Here is a 17,278-nt window from a genome sequence, read left to right on the forward strand (position 1 = left end):
GAGCTGTAATTCCTAAACCCTTCCTTGGATGTATATACCCTCAAATTAAACCTGAGAGTGTGCACTTTCAGCCCATATCCATTATATAACTATAGCTTGAATATGTTTTGGTAAATACCTAAAAAAATCTAAAATTGTGCCTGTGTCCAAATATATGTGGACCTAACTGTAGCTTTAAAAAGTTCCTATCTGTAACTGGCAAGGTGGATGGCAATGGATTGCATCCTTAAATGTAAAGCTTCCACAGTCATTTTGGTCTCTCTTTCTTAGTGGTGTGAAGCCATGCCTCGGCCACGCCCCTGAGTCTTTGTCATAATGACATCATCAGTGAGGTTCTGTAATAGTCAGAGTCCTCGCTGATGAAGAAGGAAAGGAGTCCCATCTTGTGAGCGCATATTGACCTTTGTTGTTGACGTTCAATACAGTGAGGTGAGAGTTTGCCCATAAGATATTCACCCTGGCGGAGGTGCTTTCTACTTGCACTTTCTTGCAGCACTTACCTGGGAGTGTAAGTCCCATACACACAATTTGTATGGGACTACTACATTCATCAGATTACAGACATTGATTACTCACAGACACTATTGGTGATAGCGCAGCATTTATTCTTTTATACTCATTCAAGTGATTTTGTTTCACTTCATGTTTGTAGCTTGTGTGCAGATAATCCCATGCTGTGTGTTTCTAAAAGCGTTTTATGTTTTCTTTTTATTTTTTAACTAAAATACTATAATACTACAAATTATATTTACAGTGCTTTGGGGGGGGGGGGGGGGTTAACCTAAAATAATACTATAAAATTACAAAAGACTTTGGTTTTGAGGGAGATGAAAGTGGATGGTGATTTGTGCCAGGGAAATTTATGCTTAATAGGGGAAAGGTCTGTAATGAATGGGGGGTGGTATTTTTGCTTAAGGATGATATGAGATATTTGCTTGGGGTTAGGGGAGTTTTTGCTTGGAGGATTAGCACTAAGCTTAGGAGAATTTTGCTTGGGGAATTTGTGCTTACAGCTAAATTTTTACCTGGGAAGGAAGGAAATTTTGCTTAGGGAGAACGGAAATATTACTTGACTCGTGACCTAATATTGAATATGCGCTTCTGGAGTAGTCTTCAATTGTGTGTTCTGTAAGCAAAACGATCCGTTACATACTCTTGATTACTTCTCCCTGTATTGTGTGTTAGGTATTCTTGCCCACTGCACTCTGTGTGCTGACAGTACAAAGGAGTATGAAACAATGAAACATACAGCAAAGCATATAGAATGTTGTGGCAAGGAGCATAAAGTGATGCAGCCCTATATAGCCACCAGAAGATCCATCCATTGGTACAAAAAAAAATGTCCATATACCTTTTCCAATTGGCCATGTATGACTCCCACATCATCTATCATAAATTCACAGAAAGACCAGGCCCCTGCCTAAAGTATCAAGAGGAGATTTTAACAACCCTTACCTATCAAGAAGGTCCTGCACCTGAACACCTTCACTGTGATGAAGTGAGCAGGCTGTATGAAAGCCATTTTCACAATATTATCCCTCCTACTTAAACGGGATGAAAAGCCCCCAAAAAAATGCTGTATGCGCTCCAGTAATAGAATAAGCAGTGACATCCGATGCAGTTGTCATCCATTGTCCCTCACAACCTGGCTTCTATAAAAGGAGACTGCTTCCGTCGCTACCATACCTCACTACAATATTAGTGAAGGTATGGCGAAATTGCTCAGGTCTCTGACTACTTGCTATTTCCCTGTGTCTGATGTCATGCGCACTGGCCATTTGCCAGTATTCCCAACCACATATCTGCCTGGACTGACTATTCGCCTGCATACTGACATTGCCTCTGCCTTCCACCTGAACTGACCTCGGCCTGTTAATTGGCAATGTTTTTTGCTTGATGCCTGTACTTATCTTTTGCCTGATGTGAGGAGAGGTCCTGCCACTGTAGTAGTGGGATTGAAGAAAAGGGTTCTCACACAGAGTGAGAGGCTTCAAGGTAGTGTTTCCAAGTGGGGAAAACAAATCAGTTGGTTTTCTCCGAGTTTTGTAATTCCCAGAGCAGGTTCTGGAGTCTTTCAAAGAGCTTGGAGTGGAAAGAAGCCTCCGTCCCTGTCTACAGGTCTTACCTGACTGAGAACTTAAGCCTGATGTTTCTGCTGCTGCCTGGACCAATCCTTTGGCCATTTGCTGTCCACGTCTCTGTCTGCTGTCAGTACTGACCCTGGCCTGTTTATGGACCATGTTTATTCAGGTTGCCTGGGCCCAATCCTTAGGCTATTTGCTGACCACGTTTCTGCCTGGCACCAGTACTGACTAAGCCCAACTGGCTATGGTTCTGCGAGACACCAGTCCCACCCATCCTCTGTAGACAAATGCATTACTGAAATCACAGGTACTCTTTTGCTTACCCTTTGTTCAGCCTCCTGTAATTCCTGGCCAGTGAACATAGCATTGTGTTATGAGGACTACCACATACCAGTAAGCTAGGCCTGCTTGGTTTTTAGGAACAGGGACTGCTGTAGGTGAAGCTACCCTATGCTATATTCACTGATCACTCATACAGAGGCGACCTTTACAGTACATTGTTTTCTATACAGTGTTGGTTGATCTCTTGTAATACACAGCTTGCAATGTCGGGTATATAATCAGTCCAAACACTGAAAAGATCTTAAATATGCGGTGTCCCTATACTCAGGAAAAAGTAGCTGAATGTGTATTTAGGGGTAACTGTAAGTAATCCTATGCTGTGTGGAAGATTTACCCTGTTAAAATGAAAACATTATTAAAGAAAAAAAATTACTTTCATTATTGATTATTAATATAGTGATTGTACAGCTTTTATAACCGTGTAAATTTGCTGTCCCCTCGAAATAACAACACAGCCTTTAATGTCTAATGACAACAAAAGTGAGTACACCTCTAAGTGAAAATGTCCAAATTGGGACCAACGTGTCAATATTGTGTGTGGCCACCATTATTTTCCAGCACTGCCTTAACCCTTTTGGGCATGGAGTTCACCAGAGCCTCACAGGTTGCCACAGAAGTCCTCTTTCACTCCTCCATGATGACATCACAGAGATGGTGGATGTTAGAGACCTTGCACTCCTTCACCTTCCATTTGAGGATGCCCCACAGATACTCAATAGGGTTTAGGTCTGGAGACATGCTTGGCCAGTCTATCACCTTTACCCTCAACTTCTTTAGCAAAGCATTGGTTGTCTTGGAGGTATGTTTGGGGTTGTTATGTTGGAATACTGCCCTGTGGCCCAGTCTATGAAGGAAGGTGATCATTCTCTGCTTCAGTATGTCACAGTACATGTTGGCATCCATGGTTCCCTCAATGAGCTGTAGCTCCCCAGTCCCGGCAGCACTCATGCAGTCCCAGACCATAACACTCCCACCACCATGCTTCACTGTAGGGAAGACAAACTTGTCTTTGTACTCCTCACCTGGTTGCCGCCACACACGATTGACACCATCTGAACAAAATAGGTTTATCTTGGTCTCATCAGAGCACAGGAGATGGTTCCAGTAATCCACGTCTTAGTCCACTTGTCTTCAGCAAACTGTTTGCAGGCTTTCTTGTTCATTATCTTTAGAAAAGGCTGCTTCCTTCTGGGATGACAGCCATGCAGACCAATTTGATGCAGGTGTGGCGTATGGTCTGAGCACTAACAGGCTGACCCCCCCACCCCTTCAACCTCTGCAGCAATGCTGGCAGCACTCATACGTCTATTTCCCAAAGACAACCTTTGGCTACGATGCTGAGCACTTGCACTAACCTTCTTTGGTCGACCATGGCAAGGCCTGTTCTGAGTGCAACCTGTCCTGTTAAACTGCTGTATGGTCTTGGCCACCATGCTGCAGCTCAGATTCAAGGTCTTGGCAAACTTCTTATACCTAGGCCATCTTTATGTACAGTAACAATTTTTTTTTCAGATCCTCAGAGAGTTCTTGTCATGAAGTGCCATGTTAAACTTACAGTTACCAGTATGAGAGAGTGATAACACCAAATTTAACACACCTGCCCCCCATTCACACCTGAGACCTTTTTAACACTAATGAGTCACATGACACAGAGGAGTCAAAATGGCTAATTTGGCCCAATTTGGACATTTTCACTTAGGGGTGTACAAACTTTTGTTGCCAGTAGTTTAGACATTAATGGTTATATGTTGAGCTATTTTGAGGGGACAGCAAATTTACACTGTTATACAAACTGTATACTCACTACTTTACATTGCAGCAAAGTGTAATTTCTTCAGTGTTGTCACATGAAAATATCAAATAAAATATTTACAAAAATTTTACACAGACTAAATAATATATACTAAACAAGTAAAAAGGTGCAATGTGCAGATACCTCAAAGCGTAATACCCAATGGTCCAAGGGCATGGAAGTATGTACATATGTGTACACTAGTAGTGTAAAACCACTACGTCAGTCAGGGCAGCCACCAAGAAACCAAAAGCGAGTTCCAATAAGCTAAGAAAAGACAAGGATAGCTACAAGGATCAGCTACACTGCTGCTGGCTACAGTCCTACATCATCATCTCCTCAGCCCTGATCATGTTCCTGCACACGACTCTTCTTTATTTCATGTGAGTGGATATTGTGATTGTAATAAAATTGTTTTATGATATATTCTCAGAGGCACCCCTATTCCTTGTCTTTTAAATAATATATACAGCTTTTTTATAACAAAAACGAAGTTTGTTTTTTTTCCATATGTTTGGACCTTTTATTTTTTATAGCAAAAAAAATATAAAAACAGTGGTGATTAAATACCACCAAAAGAAAGGTCTATCTCAAAAAAAAAAAAAAGATACAATTTTATTTTACAGAGTTGCATGGCTAATTGTCGTTCAATGTGTGACAGCGCTGAAATTTGAAAAATGGTCCAGACTGGAGGGTTGTGAAACTGTCAAGACTTGACATGGTTAAAGCATTCTAAACCCTACATTCTATTATAACTCTATTATACCCCTGACTAGAGATGTCAAGGCCTGGAAAAAACTGAAAAATTCGGGGAAAAAAAACGTTTTTTTTCACGTTTTTTTCCTGAAGGCTTTTTTGTTTTTTTCCAAAAAAATGGAAAATTGAAAAAAGAAAAAAAAAAATTGTGGAATATTTTATTTTAACATGATGAATAAAATATTTTATGACAGGGTGTTCAAATATTTTCCAAATCATTTCTAAAAAAAATGTATGATATATGGTATATTATTCTAATATCTGTGCAATGAGTGAGGACAAGCAAGTCCTAGGTAACAAACTGAACCCTCCAATGCAAGAACAGTACGCATTTCTTCCTTTAGGAGGTGCTGTGCTATGGAAGAGCCCTGGGGCCATCATAAAAAAAAACTGAATTCTGACTTTGAAACTCAGAATTCTGAGATTGAAATTCAGAATTGTAAGTTTTAAAAAAAAATACAGAATTCTGAGATTCAAAGTCAGAATTCTGAGATTCAAAGTCAGAATTCTGAGTTGCAAAGTCAGAATTCTGAGTTTCAAAGTCAGAATTCTGAGTTTCAAAGTCAGAATTCTGAGATTCAAAGTCAGAATTCTGAGATTCAAAGTCAGAATTCTGAGATTCAAAGTCAGAATTCTGAGTTTCAAAGTCAGAATTCTGAGATTAAAAGTCAGAATTCTGAGATTAAAAGTCAGATTTCTGAGATTAAAAGTCAGAATTCTGAGTTTCAAAGTCAGAATTCTGAGTTTCAAAGTCAGAATTCTGAGATTAAAAGTCAGAATTCTGAGATTAAAAGTCAGAATTCTGAGTTTCAAAGTCAGAATTCTGAGATTAAAAGTCAGAATTCTGAGTTCATAAATATAGTAGTCTTTATTAGGAAGATTTTAGGACCAATGAGCAATAAGGTAGTAACACCCACAGATCATCATTCTGCAGACATACATGTCTTCTGCTCTGTATATGAATATGTAAATCTATCTTAGTTACAGCACACAGTCTAGGGAAGCAGGCAGTGCTGGGTTCTCTGGTTCCTCTACTGTATTAATTAGTTCCTTGGTTTGCTGTCTTATCCTTCTCTGTCATCTGCTCCAACATAAAGAGCCATGCTGAAAACGTGTGTATTGTGTGTGAGTGGGGGGGGCACAGCTTCCATAGATAACAGAACACAATGGCCAGCACAGCACAGCTCTGCACCCCAACTTGTAGGACACATTGCACTATTGCCCCTACATGAGGGAATTGTAAATGGCTAGAAGGCAGCAGGAAAATGTGTGTCTATGGTCATAACAGATTAATCATAGCAATTAATTGTATGGGTTAATAAGGTGTTTCACACACAATTTATCTCATATTCAACATAAAAAGCATTGATAAAGTGTCCTTAAGTCATAGCCTAGTGGCTAGTGTAACAGTCTTATAGTGTTGAAAGTTATGGGTTCTAATCCAGTTCAGGGTATAATCTTTAGTAATATATTGATTTTATATTAAACATATTTTAAAATATATTATATACATGTATTTTATTTATATATCCAAATTGATTTCAAGGCATATTAACAAAGACATATTGATAAAATAGTTGTATATGCTGACTACTATAAATTAGAGAGTAGGGATTTTTTTTACAAATCGGTGTATATATTGGAATGATTTTGGTGACATGGGGCCAGTTCTCAATGTCAGGAGATTGTCCCTGGAAGCTGCATGATAACCATCATATCTCACAACTCATCCCTGGGCTCTGCACTATAATCTGTGTACTACAATGTACACGTCCATATCTCCCCTTCACTGATTGGCTGCACTTTATCCCCACTGACACTGATGCAGCGCCATTTTCCTCTTAGCTACACCATTGACACAGGAATTTTTTCCATCCAATGACACCACCGATGCAGGGTCATTTTTCCCATCCAGTGACACCACCGATGCAGGGTCATTTTTCCCATCTAAAGACACCACCGATGCAGGGTCATTTTTCCCATGTAATGATATCACCGATGCAGGGTCATTTTTCCCATCCAGTGACACCACCGATGCAGGGTCATTTTTCCCATCTAATGACACCACCGATGCAGGGTCATTTTTCCCATCTAAAGACACCACCGATGCAGGGTCATTTTTCCTATCCAATGACACCACCGATGCAGGGTCATTTTTCCCATCTAAAGACACCACCGATGCAGGGTCATTTTTCCTATCCAATGACACCACCGATGCGGGGTCATTTTTCCCATCTAAAGACATCACCGATGCAGGGTCATTTTTCCCATCTAATGACACCACCGATGCAGGGTCATTTTTCCCATCTAATGACACCACCGATGCAGGGTCATTTTTCCCATCTAATGACACCACCGATGCAGGGTCATTTTTCCCATCTAATGACACCACCGATGCAGGGTCATTTTTCCCATCTAATGACACCACCGATGCAGGGTCATTTTTCCCATCTAATGACACCACCGATGCAGGGTCATTTTTCCCATCTAATGACACCACCGATGCAGGGTCATTTTTCCCATCTAATGACACCACCGATGCAGGGTCCTTTTTCCCATCTAATGACATCACCGATGCAGGGTCATTTTTCCCATCCAATGACATTTTGGCCACTAGTGGGGCGCTTTTACCCCCCCCCACTAGCGGCAGAGAAAGGGTTAAAACCACCCGCAATGCACCGCAATAGCGGCGTTTTGCCGGCGGTATCCCAGCGCTGCCCCATTGATTTCAATGGGGAGCAGCGGTGGAGGAGCGGTAAACACATCGCTCCAAAGAAGCTGCTGGCAGGACTTTTTTCCTGTCCTGCCAGCGCAGCGCTCCGGTGTGAAAGCCCTCGGGTAGAGTAATGTGAAGCCCTCGGTAGTGTCACTGGATGGAAAAAATGACCCTGCATCGGTGGTGTCATTGGATGGAAAAAAATGACCCTGCATTGGTGGTGTCACTGGATGGAAAAAAATGACCCTGCATCGGTGGTGTCACTGGATGGGAAAAAAAATGACCCTGCATCGGTGGTGTCATTGCATGGAAAAAAATGACCCTGCATCGGTGGTGTCACTAGATGGAAACAAAATGACCCTGCATCGGTGGTGTCATTGGATGGAAAAAAATGACCCTGCATCGGTGGTGTCATTGGATGGAAAAAAATGACCCTGCATCGGTGGTGTCATTGGATGGAAAAAAATGACCCTGCATCGGTGGTGTCATTGCATGGAAAAAAATGACCCTGCATCGGTGGTGTCATTGCATGGAAAAAATGACCCTGCATTGGTGGTGTCACTGGATGGAAAAAAATGACCCTGCATCGGTGGTGTCACTGGATGGGAAAAAAATGACCCTGCATCGGTGGTGTCACTGGATGGAAAAAATGACCCTGCATCGGTGGTGTCACTGGATGGAAAAAATGACCCTGCATCGGTGGTGTCACTGGATGGAAAAAAATGACCCTGCATCGGTGGTGTCACTAGATGGAAACAAAATGACCCTGCATCGGTGGTGTCACTAGATGGAAACAAAATGACCCTGCATCGGTGGTGTCACTGGATGGAAAAAATGACCCTGCATCGGTGGTGTCACTGGATGGAAAAAATGACCCTGCATCGGTGGTGTCACTGGATGGAAAAAAATGACCCTGCATCGGTGGTGTCACTAGATGGAAACAAAATGACCCTGCATCGGTGGTGTCATTGGATGGAAAAAAATGACCCTGCATCGGTGGTGTCATTGGATGGAAAAAAATGACCCTGCATCGGTGGTGTCATCGGATGGAAAAAAAATGACCCTGCATCGGTGGTGTCACTGGATGGAAAAAAATGACCCTGCATCGGTGGTGTCATTGGATGGAAAAAAATGACCCTGCATCGGTGGTGTCATTGGATGGAAAAAAATGACCCTGCATCGGTGGTGTCATTGCATGGAAAAAATGACCCTGCATTGGTGGTGTCACTGGATGGAAAAAAATGACCCTGCATCGGTGGTGTCACTGGATGGGAAAAAAATGACCCTGCATCGGTGGTGTCATTGCATGGAAAAAATGACCCTGCATCGGTGGTGTCATTGCATGGAAAAAATGACCCTGCATCGGTGGTGTCACTGGATGGAAAAAATGACCCTGCATCGGTGGTGTCACTGGATGGGAAAAAAAATGACCCTGCATCGGTGGTGTCATTGCATGGAAAAAATGACCCTGCATCGGTGGTGTCACTGGATGGAAAAAAATGACCCTGCATCGGTGGTGTCACTGGATGGAAAAAATTACCCTGCATCGGTGGTGTCACTAGATGGAAACAAAATGACCCTGCATCGGTGGTTTCACTGCATGGAAAAAAATGACCCTGCATCGGTGGTGTCATTGCATGGAAAAAATGACCCTGCATTGGTGGTGTCACTGGATGGAAAAAAATGACCCTGCATCGGTGGTGTCACTGGATGGGAAAAAAATGACCCTGCATCGGTGGTGTCATTGCATGGAAAAAATGACCCTGCATCGGTGGTGTCATTGCATGGAAAAAATGACCCTGCATCGGTGGTGTCACTGGATGGAAAAAATGACCCTGCATCGGTGGTGTCACTGGATGGGAAAAAAAATGACCCTGCATCGGTGGTGTCATTGCATGGAAAAAATGACCCTGCATCGGTGGTGTCACTGGATGGAAAAAAATGACCCTGCATCGGTGGTGTCACTGGATGGAAAAAATGACCCTGCATCGGTGGTGTCACTAGATGGAAACAAAATGACCCTGCATCGGTGGTTTCACTGCATGGAAAAAAATGACCCTGCATCGGTGGTGTCACTGGATGGAAAAAATGACCCTGCATCGGTGGTGTCACTAGATGGAAATAAAATGACCCTGCATCGGTGGTGTCACTGGATGGAAAAAATGACCCTGCATCGGTGGTGTCATTGCATGGAAAAAATGACCCAGCATTGGTGGTGTCACTGGATGGGAAAAAATGACCCTGCATCGGTGGTGTCACTGGATGGAAAAAAATGACCCTGCATTGGTGGTGTCACTGGATGGGAAAAAAAATGACCCTGCATCGGTGGTGTCACTGGATGGAAAAAATGACCCTGCATCGGTGGTGTCACTGGATGGAAAAAAATGACCCTGCATTGGTGGTGTCACTGGATGGGAAAAAAAATGACCCTGCATCGGTGGTGTCACTGGATGGGAAAAAAAATGACCCTGCATCGGTGGTGTCACTGGATGGAAAAATGCCCCTGCATCAGTGGTTGAGTTGTGAGATATGATGGTTATCATGCAGCTTCCAGGGACAATCTCCTGACATTGAGAACTGGCCCCATGTCACCAAAATCATCCCAATATATACACAGATTTGTAAAAAAATCCCTACTCTCTAATTTATAGTAGTCAGCATATACAACAATTTTATCAATATGCCTTTGTTAATATGCCTTGAAATCAATTTGGATAAATCAATAAAATACAATTTAAGTTCTCAGTAACTTAAATTTTAAAATAAGTTTAATATAAAATCAATATATTGAAAATATATATAATTAAAAAATGTGGTCTGAATTGGATAAGAACCAGAACTTTCAACACTATAAGCCTGGTACTCTACCCACTATACTATCACTTAAGGGTTGTTAGCTATTGCTTTCTATGTTTAATAAGAGGTTAATTCGCTGTGAAACAACTGTATTAATCCAGGCGAGTGAATTATGATCGATTTGTTATGACCAGTCTCCTGAAATTGTGAACTGCCCCCCAGGGGAAACTGAAGATGACACCCTAATGATCCCATCTGATCATCCTAATAATATATACACAGTTTTTTATTTGAAATCTCTACTCTCTAATTTATAGTAGGCAGCATATACTACAACTTTGTGTGCTCAATATATCAGTGTGTCTTTGTTAATATACCTTGAAATCAATTTTGAATATATTGATAAAATACAATTTAAGCCCTCACTATCTCACATTTTAAAATATATATGTATAAAAAAATGCCCTGACCTGGACTAGAACCCACAACTTCACCAATATAAGTCTGCTACTCTAACCACTATGCTATCTCTCAGTAGTGGTTGTGTTAGCTTTTATGTTTAAAATGAGGTTAATTGTATGTGAAACATCTCTATTAGTCTAGACAAGTAATTGTTATGATCAATCCGTTATGAATATAGACACACATTGTCCTGCTGCTTTCTAGCAATTCACAATTCCCTCATGTAGGGGCAAAAGTGCAATGTTTCCTACAAGTTGGGGTGCAGAGCTGTGCTGGCCATTATGTTCTGTTATCTATGGAAGCTGTGCCCCCCCACTCACACACAATACACATGTTTTCAGCATGGCTCTTTATGTTGGAGCAGATGACAGAGAAGGATAAGACAGTAGAGGAACCAGAGAATCCAACACTGCCTGCTTCCCTAGACTGTGTGCTGTAACTAAGATAGATTTACATATTCATATACAGAGCAGAAGACATGTATGTCTGCAGAATGATAGTCTGTGGGTGTTACTACATTATTGCTCATTGGTCCTAAAATCTTCCTATAGACTACTATATTTATAAACTCAGAATTCTGACTTTGAAACTCAGAATTCTGACTTTGAAACTCAGAATTCTGACTTTGAAACTCAGAATTCTGACTTTGAAACTCAGAATTCTGACTTTGAAACTCAGAATTCTGACTTTGAAACTCAGAATTCTGACTTTGAAACTCAGAATTCTGACTTTGAAACTCAGAATTCTGACTTTGAAACTCAGAATTCTGACTTTGAAACTCAGAATTCTGACTTTGAAACTCAGAATTCTGACTTTGAAACTCAGAATTCTGACTTTGAAACTCAGAATTCTGACTTTGAAACTCAGAATTCTGACTTTGAAACTCAGAATTCTGACTTTGAAACTCAGAATTCTGACTTTGAAACTCAGAATTCTGACTTTGAAACTCAGAATTCTGACTTTGAATCTCAGAATTCTGACTTTGAATCTCAGAATTCTGACTTTGAATCTCAGAATTCTGACTTTGAATCTCAGAATTCTGACGTTGAATCTCAGAATTCTGACGTTGAATCTCAGAATTCTGACTTTGAAACTCAGAATTCTGACTTTTAATCTCAGAATTCTGACTTTTAATCTCAGAATTCTGTATTTTTTTTTTTTTTTAAACTTACAATTGTGAATTTCAATCTCAGAATTCTGAGTTTCAAAGTCAGAATTCAGTTTTTTTTTTATGATGGCCCCAGGGCTCTTCCATACTGTGCTGCTATTGTAACAAGAAAAAGGTTTCAGTTTTGCTTTTGCATGTTAGTGGGTGTGTTTGGTTTGTTCTGTCCTCTTCACTAGGCCTCAAAAGCATTGGAAGAAAATACAGAGCAACAAAAAGGACCTGAAAGTATATACTTAATTAAAAAAGGTAAGAGTTTACATTTATCTGATTCTGAATCCAGAAAACTGAATCATTTAGCTACATTAGTTTATCTTTATATACTTTTGTGTAAATAATAATTTAATTACCAGTAATCCCCCACCCCCACACACAACCATAAATTAGTGTCTTCTTGCAAAGTAGTAATTTGTTCTTGTTTTTATTTCCTATTACCCTCAGAAAAATGGTGAGACCAACATCTAGCATATGGAGGCATTTTCACATTACAAGTTCTTCTGAAAAGAAAAATGTGATTTGCAAATATTGTCAGATGAAATATGCATTTCCAAATGCTACCAGGATGACAAAACACATTCTTGTATGTAACAAGTGTCCTGTAGATATTAAAAAATCCTTCATGGATCGAAGTGAAGAGGACAACAATGATGACAATGCACATAGTTTTTCTCAACGTTCTCGTTCAAGAAGTCCTCTTTCTACTCCATCTATAATGTCAGCAGCAACACAAAGTGTTGTCCCATCCAGGGCCGGATTTCCCACAAGGCCACCGAGGCCAGGCCTCGGGGCGGCAGTGGTACAGGGGCGGCTCCGCTCCTGCAACGAATTCTCGGCCGCCCCCCACACTAACATAGCAGCATGTGATGCAGCGCACCCGGGCGCCAGAGAGGTGGGGGCGCTGAAGCACTAGAGTGCTCCTCTCCCTCCTCTTCCTCCTCTCTGTGTGTGTCCAGACTGAGGCGGCGTCCTCCGCAGGTCACCGCCGCTGCTGGTTTTACGATGCTCAAGCCTGTCCCCCCTCCCTCCTCCTGTCAGAGAAGGAGAGCAGCCGAAGGAGATCGGAGCGGCTGGTCTCTGTGCGGGGAAGGGGGGGGGGCGCGTGTTCTCCTGTGTCCTCCTGTGTCTCTCACTCCTGCCCAAGCCTGTCTCCATCTGTACACTAATGGAGTGGGGGTTGTCCTGGGATGTCTGCACTAATGGAGGGGGGGTTGTCCTGGGGGGTCTGTACTAGTGAAGGGGGGGTTTGTCCTGGGATGTCTGTACTAATGGAGGGGGGGTTGTCCTGGGGGTCTGTACTAGTGAAGGGGGGGTTTGTCCTGGGATGTCTACACTAATGGAGGGGGGGTTGTCCTGGGGGGTCTGTACTAGTGAAGGGGGGGGTTTGTCCTGGGATGTCTGCACTAATGGAGGGGGGGGTTGTCCTGGGGGTCTGTACTAGTGAAGGGGGGGGTTTGTCCTGGGATGTCTGCACCAATGGAGGGGGGGTTGTCCTGGGGGTCTGTACTAGTGAAGGGGGGGTTTGTCCTGGGATGTCTGCACTAATGGAGGGGGGGGTTGTCCTGGGGGGTCTGTACTAGTGAAGGGGGGGGGTTTGTCCTGGGATGTCTGCACCAATGGAGGGGAGGTTGTCCTGGGGGGTCTGTACTAGTGAAGTGGGGGTTTGTCCTGGGATGTCTGCACCAATGGAGGGGGGTTGTCCTGGGGGGTCTGTACTAGTGAAGGGGGGGGTTTGTCCTGGGATGTCTGTACTAATGGAGGGGGGGTTGTCCTGGGGGGTCTGTACTAGTGAAGGGGGGTGTTTGTCCTGGGATGTCTGCACTAATGGAGGGGGGTTGTCCTGGGGGGTCTGTACTAGTGAAGGGGGGGGTTTGTCCTGGGATGTCTGCACCAATGGAGGGGGGGTTGTCCTGGGGGGTCTGTACTAGTGAAGGGGGGGTTTGTCCTGGGATGTCTGCACTAATGGAGGGGGGGTTGTACTGGGGGTCTGTACTAGTGAAGGGGGGGTTTGTCCTGGGATGTCTGCACTAATGGAGGGGGGGTTGTCCTGGGATGTCTGCACTAATGGAGGGGGGGTTGTCCTGGGGGTCTGTACTAGTGAAGGGGGGGTTTGTCCTGGGATGTCTGTACTAATGAAGGGGGGGTTGTCCGGGGGGGTTGTACTAATGAAGGGGGGGGTTGTCCTGGGGGTCTGTACTAATGGAGGGGGGTTTGTCCTGGGGGGGTCTGTACTAATAAAGGGAGGGGTGGTTTGTCCTGGGGGGGTCTGTGCTAATGGAGGGGGTTGACATGAGGGGGGTTGTACTAATGGAGGGGGAGTTGTCCGGGGGGGTTTGTACTAATAGAGGGGCGTTTGTCCTGGGGGTCCGTACTAATGGAGGGGAGTTTGTTCTGGGGGGGTCTGTACTAATGAAGGGAGGGGGGTTTGTCCTGGGGGGATCTGTACTAATGAAGGGAGGGGGGTTTGTCCTGGGGGGATCTGTACTAATGAAGGGAGGGGGGTTTGTCCTGGTGGGGGTCTGTACTAATGGATGGGGGTTTGTCCTGGGGGGGTCTGTACTAATGGAGGGGGGTGGTTTGTCCTGGGGGGGTCTACACCCAGGAAAGTACACCCAGGACTCCAGAGGGAGAGGACACTGCTGAGGGAAAACCATTAGAGAGAGAGAACCCGGCTGCCCTGTGCCACCAGAGGGAAAGCCACACAGCCTGGTGCCATCCCTGGCGGAGAAAGGAATGGAGTCATTGCAGGAATACAGATCTGGGTGCTACCCAGCGGAATCGCCACGGGCAATTCAGAGTGAGCTGACTCCTGATCAGAGGAACCATTGCTGTATCGCTGGGTCAGGTGAGAGGGACGATCGGCCATTATCTACTAATGTCCATAGGAACTGCAGTCTCTGACCGTCTCCTGTATCATGTCTGCAGTCTCTGACCATCTCCTGTACTATGATTGCAGTCTCTGACCATCTCTTGTATCATGTCTGCAGTCTTTGACTGTATTATGTCTGGGGGCTCTTTCTGGTGGTGTGTGTGTGTGTGTGGGGGGGGGGGGGGGGCGGCGGCATTGAAGGGCCCGGCCTTGGGGCGGCAAAGGGAGTAAATCCGGGCCTGGTCCCATCAGCAGCATCTTCAAGTAAACAGATACTGAAGACAGCTGCATCCAAAAATTATTCACTAACTTCATTTATAGACAGGATGACAAATTGTCCATAGTCATTTTATGTTCCTAAAGTAACAGAATGACTTTCAATCTTAAAAAGACAAAAAATGCTAATGTAGCATTTTTTTTTTTTAAATTTCTGTTTTTCCCCCCCAAAAAATGGAAAAAAAAAAATGGGTTTATGTCCAAGCTTCAAAATGTCCGGAAATTTTACATCTCTACCCCTGACCCCAGTATTCTGTGTTCAGAAAATGATTTGTAAAGGAAAAGTTTATCTTTTAAAAGTATTTTTGCTTAGGTTAAAGAAGATTGTCACTTGTGGCCCAGCAATTACTTTTTATTTTTTGAGGAATATGGCACACAAGTGTTATGTATATATCAAGTATGCTACACAGCATCATTGATCTCATCAGGGTGCCCCGGTTGACAATCTTAGCAAAGCCCTTGCATGTACAGTCAGATTACACAAACAGGATACCACATGTACCCATTTTACCATGTTCTCTAGTTAAAGTAGTATTCCAGGAATAGCTTTTTAGTTATATTTATCTAGAAATAGATGGCAAATATTAGTCAATAACATTTTAAATATAAAAAGACCATGTAGGATGAAACACTTACCTTCGCAACCTTTATTATATCAGGGATGTGCAAGTAGGCTTGGACTGGAGGTAACCCCTTTCCTATAAGGTAGGCCTCATCTGCTTTCTGTCTGTGTATCTGACCAGTGTCCTGCTCAGAGTAGACGGCTACTGTCCTTATACCCAGTTCTGTGCATGCCCTGAATACTCTTGTAGCTATTTCACCTGTACAAAGAAAGTACAATTGTCACGCATGGTAACTGTGCTGCAATTCTTCAGAAATGTTATATATTCCTTTAAAGCTGATCTCTAGACATAAATAACACAATTAATGCACCTCTAGATGCAATAATATATATTTAAATGTATTTCTATTAGCCCAGGTTTAGAATTACCTCTAAACTGCCACTCCCCAGAAAAATGACCTGCTTTTGGAAAACCTATAAACCTCTGTGATCAACTTCAATTCAATTAGAACAAACGTGAAAAATTGTGTTCACTTAATCTTCAAAACAAATAATCGTACCCACAACTCCAGTGCTGAGTAGATAGGAAGGCTCACGCACAAATTTTACGCCAGATATCACTTTATTCCTATGAAGAGGTCCTAATGAACATAAAATAAAGGAATATATGACCTTACATTTTTTGGGGTCAGGTAATAGAGGTGAGAGCGGTGTGAACACAGTGGTGAAGTACATGCCTGACAGAGGTAGCAGGGGCCAGCTTAGACATCTGAGACAGATGTGCAGGCATTAGAGCTGGGTGAAAGTTAGACAGGGTATCAGGAAAAGCATTAGAGGACAGTCCTGGGCTGACACACCCTAATAAATATGCCCGGTTTTGCGATGTTGGCGATATCAGTCAAGGAGTGGCATTACTGGAGCAGTGATTTCTATAGATGCCAAGGTAACAATTTCTCCAGTGAGGACAGGGGCAGGGTTACAGGAAAGGATAGGCAGATACTGGTGGCAGGAGACTTAATTATGAGAAAGACAGATAGGGCAATCTGTCACAAAGTGTAATAAATTCAGGTGCGCTACTAGTGTCTCAATGGTTAAAGTTAATCTTCAACCCAAAGCTTCTAATTATTTACTTAAGTGACAAAAATAATAAACGTGTGTGAAATCCACCCCCCAAAAAAAGGAAATAAGTAACAAAAATTTGTTGAAACAGTGTGTCAAAAACAAATACAAATATGTATCAAAAATAATATGGGTTTCAATAAAGGTAAAAGTAAAGGTAGTCCTTCTTTATATTAGTCAGATAGCTGATCCTTTTGGTGTCTGAACTTGCTGACAAGGTGATATATAAACATGCTGACAAAGCGGTAACATAAGGGGGGCTGCTTACCAGATGTATGTGTATGACTTCATTACCATTTCTATTGCATAGATATGTTAATACAGTTTTAATTCTCTTAGTTT

At 42.9% G+C, this 17,278-nt stretch overlaps 1 protein-coding gene across 4 annotated transcripts in view; it reads right to left on the minus strand.

Moving 5' to 3' along the window:
* The window catches only part of PC (pyruvate carboxylase), a 989,411-nt gene that overhangs the window by 711,176 nt on the left and 260,957 nt on the right, over positions 1-17,278 (minus strand). For all 4 annotated transcript variants that reach the window (XM_073605170.1, XM_073605168.1, XM_073605171.1 and 1 more), the window contains one exon: positions 15,892-16,076. In XM_073605170.1, coding sequence (XP_073461271.1) covers positions 15,892-16,076 — 185 coding nt within the window. The remainder of the gene's footprint in view (positions 1-15,891; positions 16,077-17,278) is intronic.

This window comes from Aquarana catesbeiana, linkage group LG11 (assembly GCF_042186555.1).
Source record: "Aquarana catesbeiana isolate 2022-GZ linkage group LG11, ASM4218655v1, whole genome shotgun sequence".
Taxonomy (NCBI): domain Eukaryota; kingdom Metazoa; phylum Chordata; class Amphibia; order Anura; family Ranidae; genus Aquarana; species Aquarana catesbeiana.